Genomic DNA, 17,226 nt, shown 5'->3' on the forward strand with positions numbered 1-17,226 from the left:
AAATCTCATCTCATCTCATTTTCCGTACCGCTTATTCCTCATTAGGGTCGCGGGGGTTGCTGGAGCCTATCTCAGCTGTCTTCGGGCACGAGGCGGGGGACACCCTGAATTGGTTGCCAGCTAATCGCAGGGCACACAAAGACATACAACAGTCACTCTCACACTCACACTAGGGACAACTTGGAGTGGTCAATCTGCCTGCCATGCATGTTTTTGGAGTGTGGGAGGAAACCAGAGGACCCAGCCCACTCTGGGGAGAACATGCAAACTCCACACAGGGAGGCCGGACCGGGACGCGAACCGGCGACCTCTGCACTGTGAAGTCGGTGTGCTAACCACTCGACTACCGGGCCACCCCTCTAATCAAATCGAATTCCTTAATGTAAGTGGTACAACTGTGAGACAAAGTGCAAATTATCAGGCAGACAGTGGTTCAAGGTAGTCCAGAGCTGGAGCTACAATGATTAGAACGGCATGCTGTTCCACAGGGTTGTGCAACATTTCAAAGAGGCACTAAACACTTATATTTGGGTTAATGTTTAGAGTTAATGGCTAGAGGAAATAATCTGTTTAAATTTCTGCTGGATTTGGTGCGCATGGATCAATAGCACCTGCCAGAGGGGAGTCACTGGAAAAGGTGGTGGACAGGGTGCGCAGGGTCCAGTAGGAACTTCCATGCCCTTGTCTTGATTCTTGCAATGTGCGGGTCCTCGAGAGTGGGTAGCCTTATACCACCGTCGTACCCATATGGAACCACTCTTGTCGCTGTAACACAAATACACTACAAGGCTATTTCCAGTAAGAGATAGTAAAACACGCAGTTAAGTGAGCACAAATTAATAGATCAAAATATGACGCGTAAAAAAAAGGTTTGGATTGACTCCATATTGGCCATCTGTATGCGTGCATGCCAACACATGAAAGGTGGGCATGACTACCCACATCAAGAAGATATGCTATAAAACCCATCGCCTGTTTTCTCCCTTTTCCCCCAAATGGCCCAGACGTTACTTGAACAGCCACACGCCAGATCACTAAGAACCCCGCATGTGACATCTTATTGCAATGCCTCCGTTATGGCTCTGGTTCATTTCAATTTAGGATTCATTTTATGATAGCGAAACCCAAAAGCTCTTAGAGGATTCCAGTTTATGGTGGAGCTAAAAGCATGCTCATAAATAAATAGGAAAAAAAAAAATCCAGTGATAGACAGTGAGTTCATCTCGGTGATCAGAAAGGGAGCCATAAGTCTTTTCTTTCTTCTCGCTCCACCTCGGACTGCTGTCGTTATAATAGTTCAAATGAGGCCGATAGATGACTGACGTGTGGAACCTCAGAGCTGATCTGTGCCACACTTTCCGTCGCTCAAGAAGCCAATTTCATCATGTATTTATTTCCCGCCATCCCACCTTCTTCCCCGCTTCAATTTTAATCCCCCTGTTTTTGTGGTTTCAGTCCAGGATGCAGGACTGGATGCCCTCACGCAAGTCATTAGCCGGCAGAAGATAATGGGACAGGAGATTGGCAATGAGCTGGATGAACAGAACGGTAAAGTTGCATCATTATAATCTTCAAAATTGGAAACGAGTCTAGAGCAGTGGCTCCGTGTTTGCATACCCACTGCTCCTATTTGAGATCTATGAATGACTCCCATTACAAATGGACCGTGAAATGGATACCAAACTGCAATTGTGTTTGGGGATGATCATTAACGTAACCACCGAGCAATTAGTGTGTTAATTTGTAGTTCTCTAGGGACTTTATGTGTTATGAACACAGATGGGCGTAATCATTGATAAATCGACCATTAAGAATTTGGTCAATTGTCATCATGACACAATTGAGACAAAGTGAAGTGCGCTGCTTGGCTGCGGCGGTGTTGTTGATTTTCTCTCTTGAAGAATAATATCTTGTAAGGATGTGGCATGGGCTGATATTTGATTCTGACAGTAAAATAACTGTGAGAAAAAAATAATGTGATGTGATGGAATTAAAATGGTTGCTCTAAAATGTGCTTTTTGATATGTTTGGGGAAATAAAAACAGTTTCCCCATTGAACATATACAATATTTGCATGGAAGAAATTTGTCCCATGTTAAGTTTAAATGAATATATATATATTTTTTTTGTAATTCGGTGTGATATCACCAGTGAGCTAGTTGAAGGTAACTTGTTTACTCAATTTTGCGAACAGCCAATTATATTGTGACCCATTTAGTCCCTTCAAAAAAGGAAAGAAAAGCTCATTCGCGGTTATTGAACCCCCGGTAAACGGTCACACTGGTTATGCCGATTCAGGATTGTGACATATGCAATTCACAGAAGTCTGCTAAGATACAACTCGGGGGTATCCTAATATATCTTATCTCAGCTCAGATCAGCTCATCTTAGCTCATCTTAGCCCATTTTATCTCACCTTCGCTTAGTTTATCTTATCTTGGCTTAGCTTTGTTTTCCTTTGTTTATCTTAGCTTATTTTAGTTTATCTTAGCTTAGCTTTGTTTAGCTTAGCTTACTTTTGCTTAGTTTAGCTTAGTTTAGTTTATTTTAACTTAGCTTTTTCTTATTATACTCCCCAATGCGACATTTGCAATGGAAGCCGAGGAGTTGGGCAGCATATTTTCAAAAGCAAAGACCCGCCATTACAATAGAGAGATCCGAAGCCACGCCAACTGCCCCCCACCCCCACCCACCGCCCTTTTTTAATGGCTTGTAATTTCTGTGATTGATTAGCTTCACCAAAGCTCACATACCTAAAGTTGTCTTTATAAAAAGCACTCATCATTCCTCACGGACTCGATTCCAGTGAGGAAAGAGAAGGCGTCAAACTATCTTGTAATATCTCATCCAAGCACTGAAACAGAGGCTGAATAGTTGAAATGACTTCAGCAGGGAAACTATCAACCTTCCACTCTGCTGGGAAAGAATGGCAGATGTTTGGCGCATTTTATCCGACAGTGATGGGCTAGCGAGAGAGAATGAGAAACGAGAGATGATTGTTTTAGCCTGCTCTCCTCTTGCCTTTTTCCTTTCCTTCGGTGACTCCAACTGGCGTGTTTTCCCTTCTCATTGTTTCACCTTGATGTCAGTGTTTCCAATTATACAAGCCCAAATTGCGGGAGAGCTGTTCTACACCCGTTCGAGAGCAAGAATGCGCGAAGGCTAATTATTTTGGCCGCAGAAACAATGGCTCGACACTGGCTCCCCGTGTAATGGAGGCCACATTACCCTTGAATATAAATTGATGGTGTGAAAGTTATTATTTCTTTAAAGATCAAAAACATGTGCCACCTGCAAGGGTTTTAAACACTTCCATCAGTTAAAATCCGAAACGCTGAACATTTGAAAGCCCTGGTACCTTCCCGTTTCATGCTTGTAGCATAAGCAATAAAAAATATGAAAGGAATTCAAAGCAGTTGTTAGTCGTTTCTGCGATAAGCCTTCTTAAACTTATTATAACTTTAGCATTAGGTTGTTTTTTGTTCAAACCAGACAAATGATTGACAGTCTACATTAGATTTATGTTTTAAAATCATAATCCTGGAGAATGTCAAGACACGATTCTCACATTTTGGAGTGCATCACAAAACAATGTGTGATTTACCAATGATCCTTGACTGTTTGTTTTTACAAATTTCCATTGACAGTACATTCACTGAACATTTGGACACGGTTGTTGTGTCTGGATTTCCTTTAGCACAATGAACTGTGAGATGTTTTTTCAATTTCAGTTTTTTTTCCATCGCAGCTTGGAACCTCACGGAGAAAATTTCACAAGCGTGAACACAATAACGTTTGAAAGATAAGTCATGGATACGTCCCGAACAAATGCTTAGCTTTGCTTTCGTTGGGTTCATATTTCCAAAATCTATAGATGATGTACGATCTTCATTTGAGCTTGCATCATTACTTTCTTTATTTGAGCTTGCATCATTATAATGTTCATTTTTTTAAAAAATATGTAGTTATTTATTTATTTGGTTACTTATTTTGTATTTATTCACCCATTTCAATATTTATTTAGTTGTTAATTATTTTCTTCATTATTTATTTATTTATTTATTTATTTTGTATTTATTTATCCAGTTATATATTTATTTATGTGTTTATTTGTTTCTTTTTTTTCCGCTAGATTAGACTCAGGCGTGTCCCAACTTTTTTTTATTGGAGCATCAGAAAGAAAAATCCCAAGTTGCCAGGGGCACTTTGAAATTCTTGACCCCTAATTTGTTAAACGCGTTAAATCTATTCATCAATAAATTTAATATTGAATTGATTTTGGAAGAAATTGCCATGTCACGGCTTTCTGTCTGATAGTTTAGCATTTTTCAAGAATTTTGTAGCCGAAAATGTGGTACTCACCATATTTCCTTTGACGAACGAATCGTCTTTTTACGAAAAGAAATTTGGTGAGAATTGAGTACTGAGCTTATTTGCATATCTAAAAACATCTCCAGCACATAATAATAATAACAATAATAATAATAATAATAATAATAATACATTTAATTTCAAGTGCCTTTCAAAACACCCAAGGACACTTTACAATAAAAACAAAGCACACAACAATAAAACCATCGTAAAATGATAAATAATAAAATAGCAGATAGAACTAGACACTGACAGCAATTTTAAACAGATGGGTTTTGAGGTGGGATTTGAAAATGGGGAGGGAGTCAATATTACGGATTTTAGGTTGAAGTGAATTCCAGAGTTTGGGAGCAGAGCGGCTGAAAGCTCTGCATCCCATCGTGGTGAGACGGGCAGAGGGCACATAGAGGTGAAGGGAGGATGAGGTCCTGAGGGACAGAGAGGGAACGGAGATTTGAAGCAGGTCAGACAGATAGGGATAAAAACACTTTATTGGTCGATATAGCTATTTCTAACAACAACATTTCTCATGCTCCCAACTCCACCTTTTACGATTTGTTTTTAAACATGCATTGGTTTCTCATGTTACTCGATCCCATGGGATCGTGAAAAATGGACGGCAGGCCACAAATGGCCCCCGCGGCCATAGATTGGGCACCTTTGGACAAACAAAATCCATATCTTGTGTCTATCAATGACTACCCCGCACTTTGTACGAAAGTATCATCACCCCACCGATTGATTTTGGCACTTTTGTGGCAGCCCTACGACAACGTCTAATAAATATCAAAATGGACTTTCAAACCTGAGTTTAATTTCCACCGAAAAGGCAAATAAAATGTAATTTGACAAAAGACTCCCCATGTTCATCTTGCTATTTGGCACATCTAACTTTCTTCCTTGCTTCCGTTCCCCCATGATCAGTGTACTGTGAATGAAGTGTTTTTCGATAAATAGATTAAGCTCTTTGTAGTCTTCTTCTGGAGTCCATCCCACGACCCAAGTGCAGTGAAGTTTGCAGCCATTTCCTTTTGGAGAAATATTTCCGGCTCGGGTCAATCAGGGAGCTGACACCTTTTGAGAGGTTGCTAGATGAACTCAGAGACCTTAACTAGTGCCCAGACTCCAAAATGAAAGTCATGATGAATTACATTTTATTTGGATTGTGATTTAGTTTCCATGAATAACAACGATAAAAAAAACAGTCTTTGTCAGTTTTAGAGCCAATGTGTCTTGTGCGTTACTCTAATGTGAGCCCTCTATAAATAAATAAATACTCATAATACTCTGCCTTTCCAGCAGCTCCTGTATTTTGTTTTTCTACTTTCATTCCTTTTATAATTTTGCTGCTGTGAAATGTAAATTTCTCCACTGTGAGACTAATAAAGGCAAATCAATCCAATCCAATAATCTGCCCGATGTTTTGTGAGTGAAACACAGGAATACTGTTAAATCTCTCATGAAACAGTAAAGTCTTATTAACTAATTCACTGCCATTCCCGAATGTATTCGGGAATTGTTGAGAGCCATGATGTTGAGAGCCATTTCCAAATTTGTTCGCGTTTTGTTTTTTCATGCTTGGGTGCTGAAATGAGGCTGTCCATGGCCTCTGGCAATGTTTTTTTCTTTTCCACAAGGGGCATCATTTCCCCTTTTTCCATGTTCGTGCTTTGTTTAATTTTCAGCTGTTGTTAAAGCGCTTTATAAATCAATATGTACAGTATGTATTGTATTGAATTTTGGACAGCCGCCCTCATTTCAAACTCATATAACTCCAGACCCATATAATTTATGAATTCACTTTTTTATCTTATGAAAGAAGAGAGTCTAAAGTTTGTTACGCTGTATTTAATTTTTATGTACTCGTGAAATTCAATATCCTGTGGGTCCTGCAATTTGAGTGAAAATGACAAAAACCCTGGCACTGGAGTGGACACATTTTTGCACGTCTGTTAGTAAATGAGTTAAGGGTTACAAAGATCAATGCCCCTGCGTTCTTTTTACAATTGATAAAGCTCCTGATATGTTGACATGATTCTGCCACTTCTCTAGTTACCATAGGTAACATTTTCTTCAACCATGGGTGTATTATCGTGTGATGTAACCGCCGGCGAAGAAAAGCGAACACTTGTTCTTAGATCCATCACATCCAGAAGAAAGTTTTGTCTTGTCAGAAATATCTTTTTTTGTAGTCGACGTAAGTTTATTTTGGTGGCAGAATTGACTGAAAAGCTTACAAGATTGAATTACAGTTTGTTTGACTCACAACGCTGGATGTAATGAGTCGTGTTTTCCAGACTTTATAAAAACGCAGAGATCCATGCGGCGATGTTCAAAAGAGTGTTGTCATTTGAGGGACGTCGTGGAAACAAACAACAAAAAACAACTTGTCTTTCTTGTGTGGCCATTGGATTGGCTGAATGCGTGACTTCATGAATTATTGAAGCCATTAAATGTGTTGAGAGGATAATGTTGGACACCGGCACATTGGTATTCGGTGGTTCTCATTAGTGAAGACCAACTATAAATTTCAAATAAGTCTTCTGTAGCTTTGTTTAGTAAATGATCATGTGGAATATTTTTATAATCCGGGGTTCTTTTATTTGGTTTACGTTATTTCAATTGAAATAGACAGAATGGGTTTTCAGGAACACATGCTTCGTTTTAGCGCCTACCCGAATTCTATGCCCCATTGTTGCAATAGTGACCACAAAGATTTGCTCATCGATTTACCATCAAACTCTACATTCTCGCCGGATTACAATCAATCATGAATCCCGATGTCTTTATTTATCTGTCCATCCATACCAGCATCCATCTCTGTCTCGGGACCGTCGGTTGTCGGGAAGGTCCTAACAATGGCATGAACGTCTCGGGTGACATGAGCCGTTTGCGCTCGTGGGCCGGAGTGAGGAAATTAACATTTTTGGACCCCAAAGAACAACATCTGAAAACATTTCATCAATCACACCTCCTGTTTCTCTTTAGTAGACCTCCCCCAACCCACGCACCTTCTGTCACTTGATGAGTGTGTATTTAAGTAGCTTTGTTGACACTTTGCAAATGCATCCTATTCCAGTTTTAGATGCGGGTCAAGGTAATACAATACAATACAATACATATTTATTTATATAGAGCTTTAAGGTAAGATTTTGAGATTGTGGAGACATTATAGAGGAGGCATTGTCTGTAAAAAAAATTCTAGTTATGTATTTGCCATAGGGCTGATGTCGGGGTGTATTGTGTGTGTGTGTGTGTGTGTGTGTGTGTGTGTGTGTGTGTGTGTGTGTGTGTGTATATCTTGCTATGTAGCTATCGATCTATCTAGCTATCGATCTAGCTATTTATCTATTTCTATATCTATAAATAAATAAATAAATATAAATTATATATATATATATATATATATATATATATATTTTTCTTCATATGCATGCGCACACGCACACGCACGCACACACACACTAAAGGCCTGTCTGAATGTTTCCTTATGTGGCTTACCAACAAAGTGGCTCGATTCCAACAACGCTTTAACATCACACACTTGCACCTTCTTTGAAAAATGTGTCATTTAGTACCAGTGTGGTTAGAGTAATCGTAAAATTCCTGTAAATTGTAGACATGATGAAGGTTGAATTCAAGGTCCTTTTGGTCCTTTTGGGACTGTGACCTGAAAGACTTGATAATAAAAATGGATATCAGTTGGATGTTTTTTGTGTTCTCTTTTTAAACATACAATAAAGTATGTGTATATATGTGTAAAGTCTGTTATATCGTGATATATCGATAGTCCCGGTTATATCGATACTATTTCTATGCACGCATGGAGAAAATTACATATCGGATATATCGATAGTCCCGGTTATATCGATATTTTTTACTCCCTTGAATATCGATATATATATATATATATATATGTATATATATATATATATATGTGTGTATATATATATATATATATATATATATATATATGTGTATATATATGTGTATGTGTATATATGTATATATATATGATATAATGTGTGTATGTATATATATATATATATATACACATTATATTATTTATATATATATATATATATATATATATATATATATATATATACAGATAGATATAGGTACATACTGTATTTTTTAATTTATTATTTTTTTATTTATTTCTTCTGAACATATGTCATCCCGTTGGCCATTGATTTAATGCCTGGTCATGGTTTTGATTGGTCTTAATCCATCGGGAACAGATGTGTTTTTCCCATTGTGTTTTATTACCGCTGGAGGTACAACTTCTTTTTATCTTGACTTTCATGAAAACCGAGACCAGTGAACCAAATCGTGACGGTACTTTGAAGAAGCAGAAAGAAAGAAACATTTTAGTTCAGTGGAACAATTAAGATCTACTCGTTGGATCAGTCTTTTATAGTTTTATCCAGTTCATCCAAATATTTAATGCAATGACTTGCAAGTAGCAGGCATTAGTCATTTTCCTTCTTCTTATACTGATATTTAATGAAATGAAATTATGAATGTTAAACTTGTACTCCTGCTGGATTGGCAATGTGAATTTGGCACACTTTAGAACCCAAATGAAGTTCCATTACAATTGGTCTTTCGACTTCATTCTAATTGTATTACGGGGCTCTCTGTCAATGTGAGTGAATTGTCATTGAGTTTCATCCATCTAGATCTAGGACATTTGCAAAAACCTGCCTTACTCGAAGAAAATAATTACAATTATATTAAATATATATTATATTATAATAATTGTATCTCCATTTTCCCCCATTTTCTGACGTGTTACGTACCAGCATAGTCACTGAAACATCATTTTTATGCATTTTCTTTGTCTATTGCTCTTGAATGCTTAAGTGGTAGAAATCTCACTATTGTTTATCAAATCTAATGAAAAAAAATCAACCAATTAATTAATTCTTCAAGAAAACCCCATAGTTGTAGCTCTAAAATTGATAATTCGCATGATCGGTATCTGCTGATCACATTCATGGATAATTGGTGTTGGCAGGTTCAAATCCCGGCTCAAAACATACCTTCAATAAACCATATGATTAATAATAAAGGTGTTTTCCATCCCGTGGCGCTCATCTGCAAGAAAGAATCACATCCAGATGCCCGTCAACAGTTGTGTGGGTGAGGCAGTTTTCTCAGCTGCTTCTCTCCTTCATCCGTCTTGTCCAGCCACCATGCCGGGTGCTCCAAAAGTTTTTGACAAACTATGAATTTGACATTGGGGAAAAAAATGAAATGCCCAATTATAAAACAAATACAATACAAAAAAATAAGGGCGGGAGAATTCCACAGTTTCTTTCTTTCCAATCGCTCTGCTTATAGCCAAAAGGATTAAACAAGACTGGATACAAACAGAACGTTTTGATGGGTTTCGCTCAAAGCACCATGTGTTGAAATAATCTGCTTTTTATTCCGTTTTAGTGGACAATAAGGAGCGTTGAAACTGGCTTTGTGGGTTTTACTGGAACGCCAATACCGTGACTCCAGATACTGGCGTGCTCAGATATGCGCTTATTGAATCATTTTCACACCCATATGATTATGTCTTGTTTGCATGCCTTCTATCATTTTTTTAAAATCATTAACAGCTTACATTTGACTTACAGCTCCCGATATTTTTCCATCACAAGTTTCTTTGTGTTTTATAGTATCTAACTGTGACTGACTCAACTGTACCATTCAAATGGGTCTATTCCGTCCGTCTCTGTTACAAGATGTAGTCTCGTGAGAAATTGGGACGCAAACCAATACGTTGTATTCCATCACTGGGGCGCAGGTGTGCTAAAACATCCGCGGCATGTTTTCCAGTATTTGTAGCATAGCAATAATGTGGGTTAGCTTGACGGCGTTCTCGTGAGAACAGGCTCATTTATGTGTTCTGTGCTTTACTTTTTAGTAACCTGAGTTCACCTCGGAAATACGTTCCATTGTCATATCAAAACCAGAAGTGGACTTGAATCCTTGACAAAAGTAAAAAAAAAGGTCATTTTAACTTTGCGCACGCCCATTTTAGCCTGCTCTGGTTAAATCATTTTGCGGTGTATTAAAAGCGATTCATTTTCCCTTACGGAGTAGCCAGGGAATGTTTTTTTATGAGATTTAGTGACTTATATTACATCTTCATTATAAGTCCTATTGTACATAAATCAAGTTAAAAATATCCCTACCTAGCTGGCTACCTAGCTAGCTATCTAATTGCGATCTACAGTATCTACAGCTGTCTATTGGCTAGCTGGATGGCTATCTAGCTAGCCATCTGTTAGCTGGCTATCTGGCTATCTAGCACGCTCGATAGCCAGGTATTAGATAGTTAGCTAGCTTTCTATCTGTTTGAGTTATTCTGGTTTGCGTGAACATTGGCGCATTTGGCTACCGCTGCTCACCCACGGAAAAAACGTATCGTGTGACTGTAAAGTGACCTTGACGGTTTTGAAATGCGCTTTTAAATGAAATGTATTATTATTATTACAAGGGTTGAAAACATTTCCATTGACTCTTATTATCAGTGTGAAAACGACCTTGCAACTCAGCCAAATGCTGATGTCTTGAATCTGAGACCGCCATAGAATTACTTCAGCGGGCCGAGGAATGTCACGCAAATGTCAAATGATTTCGATGATCTCTCGTGAAGCTTTAGAACAGTTTTCAGGACGACTTACTCAATGGGGTCTAAATGACCCAGTTGGATCTGGGAGAAGTAAACAGGTGTAACGCATTTGAGGAGGAAAATTGACACTTATGAACATTGAAAAAAAAACAATGAATCATGGTGGTTGACTTCAATTATTCGAATAAGATTTAAATGTTTTAGCTTTAAAATATTTATTATATTGCCATCAGTTTCAAGGGAATTGCTTCTTTGTGAAAAACATTTGAAGTGGTCGCCAAAAGGATTTTTGAGGATTTTAACCTGCTAATATAATCCACAAATATTTTTATAGGTTCATTGGGAAATATTTAAAATACAACCTTAAATTCTCTGTTTGAATTCAGCTACAGACGTCTTAAAGGACAATTGGCACCATTTTTTGTTTCCTAACTGACATCAGAAAAACAGTTTATAGCATCTAAAATGCCCAAAACACGCAGGCTATTTTTAGTCAAATGAAAAACACCAATAAAAATGACTTAAAGTGTCCAAAAACTACTTCAAATTGAACCAGGAAGTGGCCAGTTTCAGAAGGTCCCGCCCCCTTGTTCGTGACGTCACGCCAAGACGCCTTGCCTTGCTTGAGAATCAAAACAATGTCTTCAGATTTGGCGATGCTTTCTTTTTACTCATCCAGTTATGAATATGATTCAAATAGTTCTGAAAAGGAAAGCATAAATGTTTGCAATCGATTAAAGGAGTCCTCCCATATCAATTCGAGCTGTCAATGGCATCTGGATTGAAATGTAGTGTCCCAGGAAATGCAAAAGATGGCGCCCAAGCTCCGTTGGAAATGGGCTCATTTGTCTGCTGGGAATTTATGTCAGCGAATATCAAGTAGTTGTCTTGGTGCAACACACAACGATTCACCATCGCGTTATTTATGTGTTTTCCTTCTAATTTCGCCATCAACACGGATTAACACGAAGTTTTCAGACCAAACACAGTACCGCAAAATGCATTGTGTGTCACTTTCGCGGTCGGGGGCGTTCCAAACGTGACGTCACGTCGGGATCGTCATCAACTCAAAAACAAGACTTCCTGAATATTCAGCGCGAGTCTTAAAACATAAAATATAGCTGTATGCGGTGGAATTTACGTTCAGTAGGAGTCATTTGAAGTGATTTTTCAAATTATAGACACAACTTGTCCAGAGGCGTCGGTTGTCCTTTAAGTTATTCAAACAGTTCCATTCACGTGTAATAAAGTATTTGTCTTGTACTCAAACATCATAGAGTACATGAGGAAAGTCGTTAAGATTGCACAACTGTCCATGTTTTTATTTTCCTATTATGTTTATTATTTTGCTTTGTGTTGACTATTATGTTAAGCGCTTTGTTTCAGCTGTTGTGAAAGGGCTATATAAATTGGGATGTATTGTGTTGTCCGTCTATATACACACTCACATTAGTGGCGTGAGTTTGTGTTACTTCCGGATTGAGTGAAAGGCGGCCCCTGCTCACCCGCACAAAAAAAAGTTCTGATCTTGTGACTGTAAAGTGTCGTTGAGAGTTTTGAAAGGCGCTTAGAAATAAAATGTATTATTATTAAAAGATAGAATACGGATATGGTAAGGCAATCCAAATCACTTTTATTTGGAAATCAAGTCCATTCAACTCAGTAGGGCATTTAACTAATTCCCTGCCAAAGGATGTGCAAAAATGAGTCCACTCCAGTGCCGAGGTTTTTGTCATTTTCACTCAAATTGCAGGACCCACAGAATTTTGAGTTTTAGGCCTACATAAACAATCAATAGCATAAGAAATCTTGGACTCTCTTCTTTCATCAGAAAAAAAGAGTCAATTCCTAAATTATATAAGTCCGGAGTTATGAGCTTGAAATGGGGCGGCTGTACAAAAGGCAATTGCACCCCCCCCCCCTTGTGGGGGGGAAAACCATTGCCAGAGGTCTGACCAAAGCTTGATCCGCACACCCCTAACCCCTTCCTGCAAGAAAAAAAAAACAAAACCCAAACAAATTTGGGAATGGCGCTTCACGTCATATTTTCAATTCAGGAATGTCATGGAATGAGTAAACATTCAGTAACATTTTCATTGCATGGTATCTATCTCAAGTTTAGTCCTTGTGTTCTTTTTATTATGCATCACACATAAGACACCTCTGCATAGACATAACATGTCCCCGCATCTGAGCCATGTTTTTCTGAAGTGGCTACTTATCCGATCCAAATCAGCAAACCTTTCAAAGTGACGAGTTTACACCCCCCCCCCCCACCGATACTGCCGCAAGACTTTAATCACGCCACACACATGTAACAATGTGTTACGCTTTTAAGAACGTAAAAGTGTCTGACGCTTTCATTCGCCATCTGATAACGTTGCACGTGTCTAATCTGATCCGCTGTTCAAACTCGGCATGGTTATTCTGTTCGGGTTGCTCGCTTTGACAGCAAATATAAATGTTTCCTTAACTTTATCACCGGTTGTCTATTTCCTGTTATAAAGAGGAAATCACCAGGATCATGTTTTAAAATCAAGATGCATTTGTTCTGCTGATTCAGTACACCATGTGTACTCGAGTGGACACTTGAGGTCTTAATTTATTCTCTGCCATTCCCGAATTTATTCGGGAATTGAAAATATGACGTAAAACGCCATTCCCGAATTTGTTCGGGTTTTTTTTTTCATGCTAGGGTGCCGATAAAGTGCAGGCCATGGCCTCTGGCAATGTTTTTTTTTTCTTTCCCACAAGGGGGCAGCATTTACATTTTGTTCATGTTAGCGCTTTGTTACAGCTTGGGCTGTTGTTAAAGTGCTATATACATCAATTTGTATGTATTTTATTGTATTTTATACAGCCACCCCCATTTCAAGCTCAGATAACTGCAGAATCATATAACTCAAGAATTAACTATTTTTTTCTGATGAAAGAAGAGACTTTAAGGGTCTTTACGCTGAATTGAATGTTTATGTCATCCTAAAACTCAATATTCTGTGGGTCCTGAAATTTGAATGAAAATGACAAAAACCCTTACACTTGGAGTGGACATACTTTTTCACATTGTCTGGCAGTGAATGAGTTAACAACTTCATCAATCTAGTTCCTTCTTTGGTTTTATGGCTTTCAGGTGTCCTGAAAAGTGGGATCAAAGTGAACCCAACTATGCTAGGTTTTAGAAACGAGAATTCTACTGAGATTATTTTACAAAGATTCCGCCGTATATAGCTATATTTTATGTTTTAAGACTCGCGCTGAATATTCAGGAAGTCTTGTTTTCGAGTTGATGACGATGCCTGACCTGACGTCACGTCTGGAACGCCCCTGACGGAGAAAGCGACGCACAATGCATTTTGGGTACTTTGTATGGTCTGAAAACTTCGTGTTGATCCATGTTGATGGCGTAATTAGAAGGAAAACATCAATAACGTGATGGTGAATCGTTGTGTGTTGCACCAAGACTACTACGTATTTGATACGAGTTGACACAAATTCCCAGCAGACAAATCAGCCCATTTCCAACGGAGCTCAGGCACCATCTTGTGCATTTTCCGGGACACTACATTGCAAACCTGACTGCTCAATTGATACAGAAGTACTTCTTTAATCGATTGCAAACACATATGCTTTCCTCTTCAGAACTATTTGAATCATATTCATAACTGGATGAGTAACAAGAAAGCATCTTCTCCGAATCTGAAGCCATTGTTTTGATTCTAGAGCAAGGCACGACGTACTGGTGTGACGTCACAAACAAGGGGGCGTGACCTTCTGAAACTGAAACTTTCTGAGGTCATTTTGAAGTAGTTTTGGGACACTTAAATTTTTATTGGTGTTTTTCATTTGACTAAAAATATCAGCCTGCGTGTTTTGGGTATTTTAGATGCGATAAAACGTTTTTCTGATTGTTATAGCAACGGACATTCTTAACATTCAGACAGTCTAACTCCATTAAAAGTACAACTTTGAAAAAACATTCCCTATGAATCAAGTGTTATTTCACCCCCCCCCCATCGTCCATCAAGGAAAATTACAATACAATGCAAACAACAAGAACAAAGCACTCAACATGGACAGCTATCATATACAGGAAATAAATCAGTCACTATCACTAGTAGAAGAAGATAGTAGAAAACGCCAGGGAGTGAAACTAAGATCAAGTCTGAATCATGCTCAGTCGAATGCCAAAGAGTACAAGTAATTTTTGTGGCGGGTTTTAAAGATGGGCGGTGAGGGTGTTTGCCGAATTTAGTTCTACTTATCAACCAGATTTGTTTCATTGCACTATTTCACCCTTGGATAGAGCGACATATTTAACAGAATTATAACTGGTTGTTGACGAATTGCCGCGGTTTGGTAGCTCCCAGCGAAGTGTAGAGATATTATTACATCATATTTTTACGATTTTCCTCGATCCCCGCACCTCTCGTAGTTGTCCACAAGCAAATGTACAAGAGCGTTTCCACTCGGGATGGGAAGTTTTTTCAGCCGTGCTGTTGGCTAAACATTTATTCTGGCCCTTCGCAGGTTCAGCGTAATTATCCACAAATACTCACTGAGATTTTCAGCAATTACACGCACCTCATGTGCCACCCTGGAATTTTAAGTGGTCCCTACTTGTTTCTTTATTAAACTCATAATCCAGTTCAAATTTGTGTCATGGGCGAGCGTGCTGTAAAACCTGCTGTTTCTGGATCCAGCTCTGTGTATTCACTGGGTCAAAATAATATGCATGACTTAACATTCACTGGGTGGTGAGCATTTTAATACCCAGAATATTCCTAAATCTTGAAGTGGTATTCACGATAGTTATTCATTGATTTTCCTCTGCTTACTCCAGTTTATATTGAACCCCCTTCGTGTTATTTTTTTGGGCTTGGGGAATGAAGTCAAACCTTGATATGGATAAAGCAACCGTTAATTTTGATTACAGTCACATCACCAGTTCAGATGCGGTGTACGACCATATTATCTATCTATATCTGTCTATCTGTCTGTCTCTCTAGCTATCTAGCTGGCTATCTCACTGGTTATCTACCTCGCTATAGCTTGCTCACTAGCTACTTAACTATCCAGCTCACTCGCTAACGAGATACAGTAGCTATAGCTATCCAGCCATCTAGCTCTCCAGCTTTCTCGCCATCAAGCTACCCAGTCTGTATTGGGCAAGGTATTGGGGTTAAACTTTAAAACAAAAAATATCTTAAAAAACATATCCATTTTACAGCGTCAGCTACTGTTAAAGGGCTATATAAATCAATAGTTATTTATTTGTGTGTGTGTGTGTGTGTGTGTGTGTGTGTGTGTGTGTGTGTGTGTGTGTGTGTGTGTGTGTGTGTGTGTGTGTGTGTGTGTGTGTGTGCGCGTGCGTGCGTGCGTGTGTGTGTGTGTGTGTGTGTGTTTGTTCTGCAATCAATGTGTCATCATAAATTTTATTTATATTTGGGTTTATAGTTACAATTATGGTATAAAAAAAGTAATGGAAACATAATTTAGCCTTGCCGTAAGAAAAAAAACATTGTATGTATCGACTGTGTTTCTTTTTTTACTCCGACCAAACATAATCACTGAAAGTGTGTATGTGATTGAGATTGCTGTTTGTTGTTTTTTTTCAGCCATCCATTTTGCCCTCATTGCTGGATGTTGAAACGGATAACAATGCTTCTGATTGATAAGATGATAACAAGTCCAAACAATTTTTTTAAACTTCTCAATAAATCACCTTCTCCTGGTTGTCGTCCCTAATGAAGTGTGCTAGTATTGATGAAGTGCAAAGGCAGCTGGCGTTGGTTCTAGTGCCAGTGACAGGGTGGTCCAACCCCTCTTGCTCCACCACTGCCACCCTCATGTTTATAATTCTTACATTGTTTGGTGGCATCTGGCTCCATGAGAGAGAGAGAAAAAAGAAACTGGCCGATGAGGGTCCTTGCCAAAACTCTGGTACCCTTTAAAGTAGTTACACTGTTTCTTTCATTCTTTGATATCAGTGCAGATCACTTGTCTGTAAAAACTCATATCAACTTGGTATATTTTATGTCAACAATATTCCTTCTATTGCTGCTAAATAAGTATGAACACATTAAACATGGCTTCACTGTAATCAGAGGATTAAGAAATAAATAAATAAAAAGCACAACTAAATAAATTAAAAAAAGCACAAAAATACATAACATGATCCTTCTTTTTGAATTATTAACCCAGAAGTCAATATATAGCAACCA

General features: G+C 38.4%; 1 protein-coding gene across 1 annotated transcript in view; it reads left to right on the forward strand.

Annotated features, from left to right (window-relative positions):
* Positions 1 to 17,226, forward strand: part of stx8 (syntaxin 8) — a 50,272-nt gene that overhangs the window by 11,169 nt on the left and 21,877 nt on the right. Inside the window, exon 6 of the mRNA XM_089005726.1 lies at positions 1,456 to 1,548. Coding sequence (XP_088861852.1) covers positions 1,456 to 1,548 — 93 coding nt within the window. The remainder of the gene's footprint in view (positions 1 to 1,455; positions 1,549 to 17,226) is intronic.

The sequence above is a fragment of the Hippocampus bargibanti genome, linkage group LG10 (assembly GCF_051943395.1).
Source record: "Hippocampus bargibanti isolate YZ-2025 linkage group LG10, ASM5194339v1, whole genome shotgun sequence".
NCBI classification, from domain to species: domain Eukaryota; kingdom Metazoa; phylum Chordata; class Actinopteri; order Syngnathiformes; family Syngnathidae; genus Hippocampus; species Hippocampus bargibanti.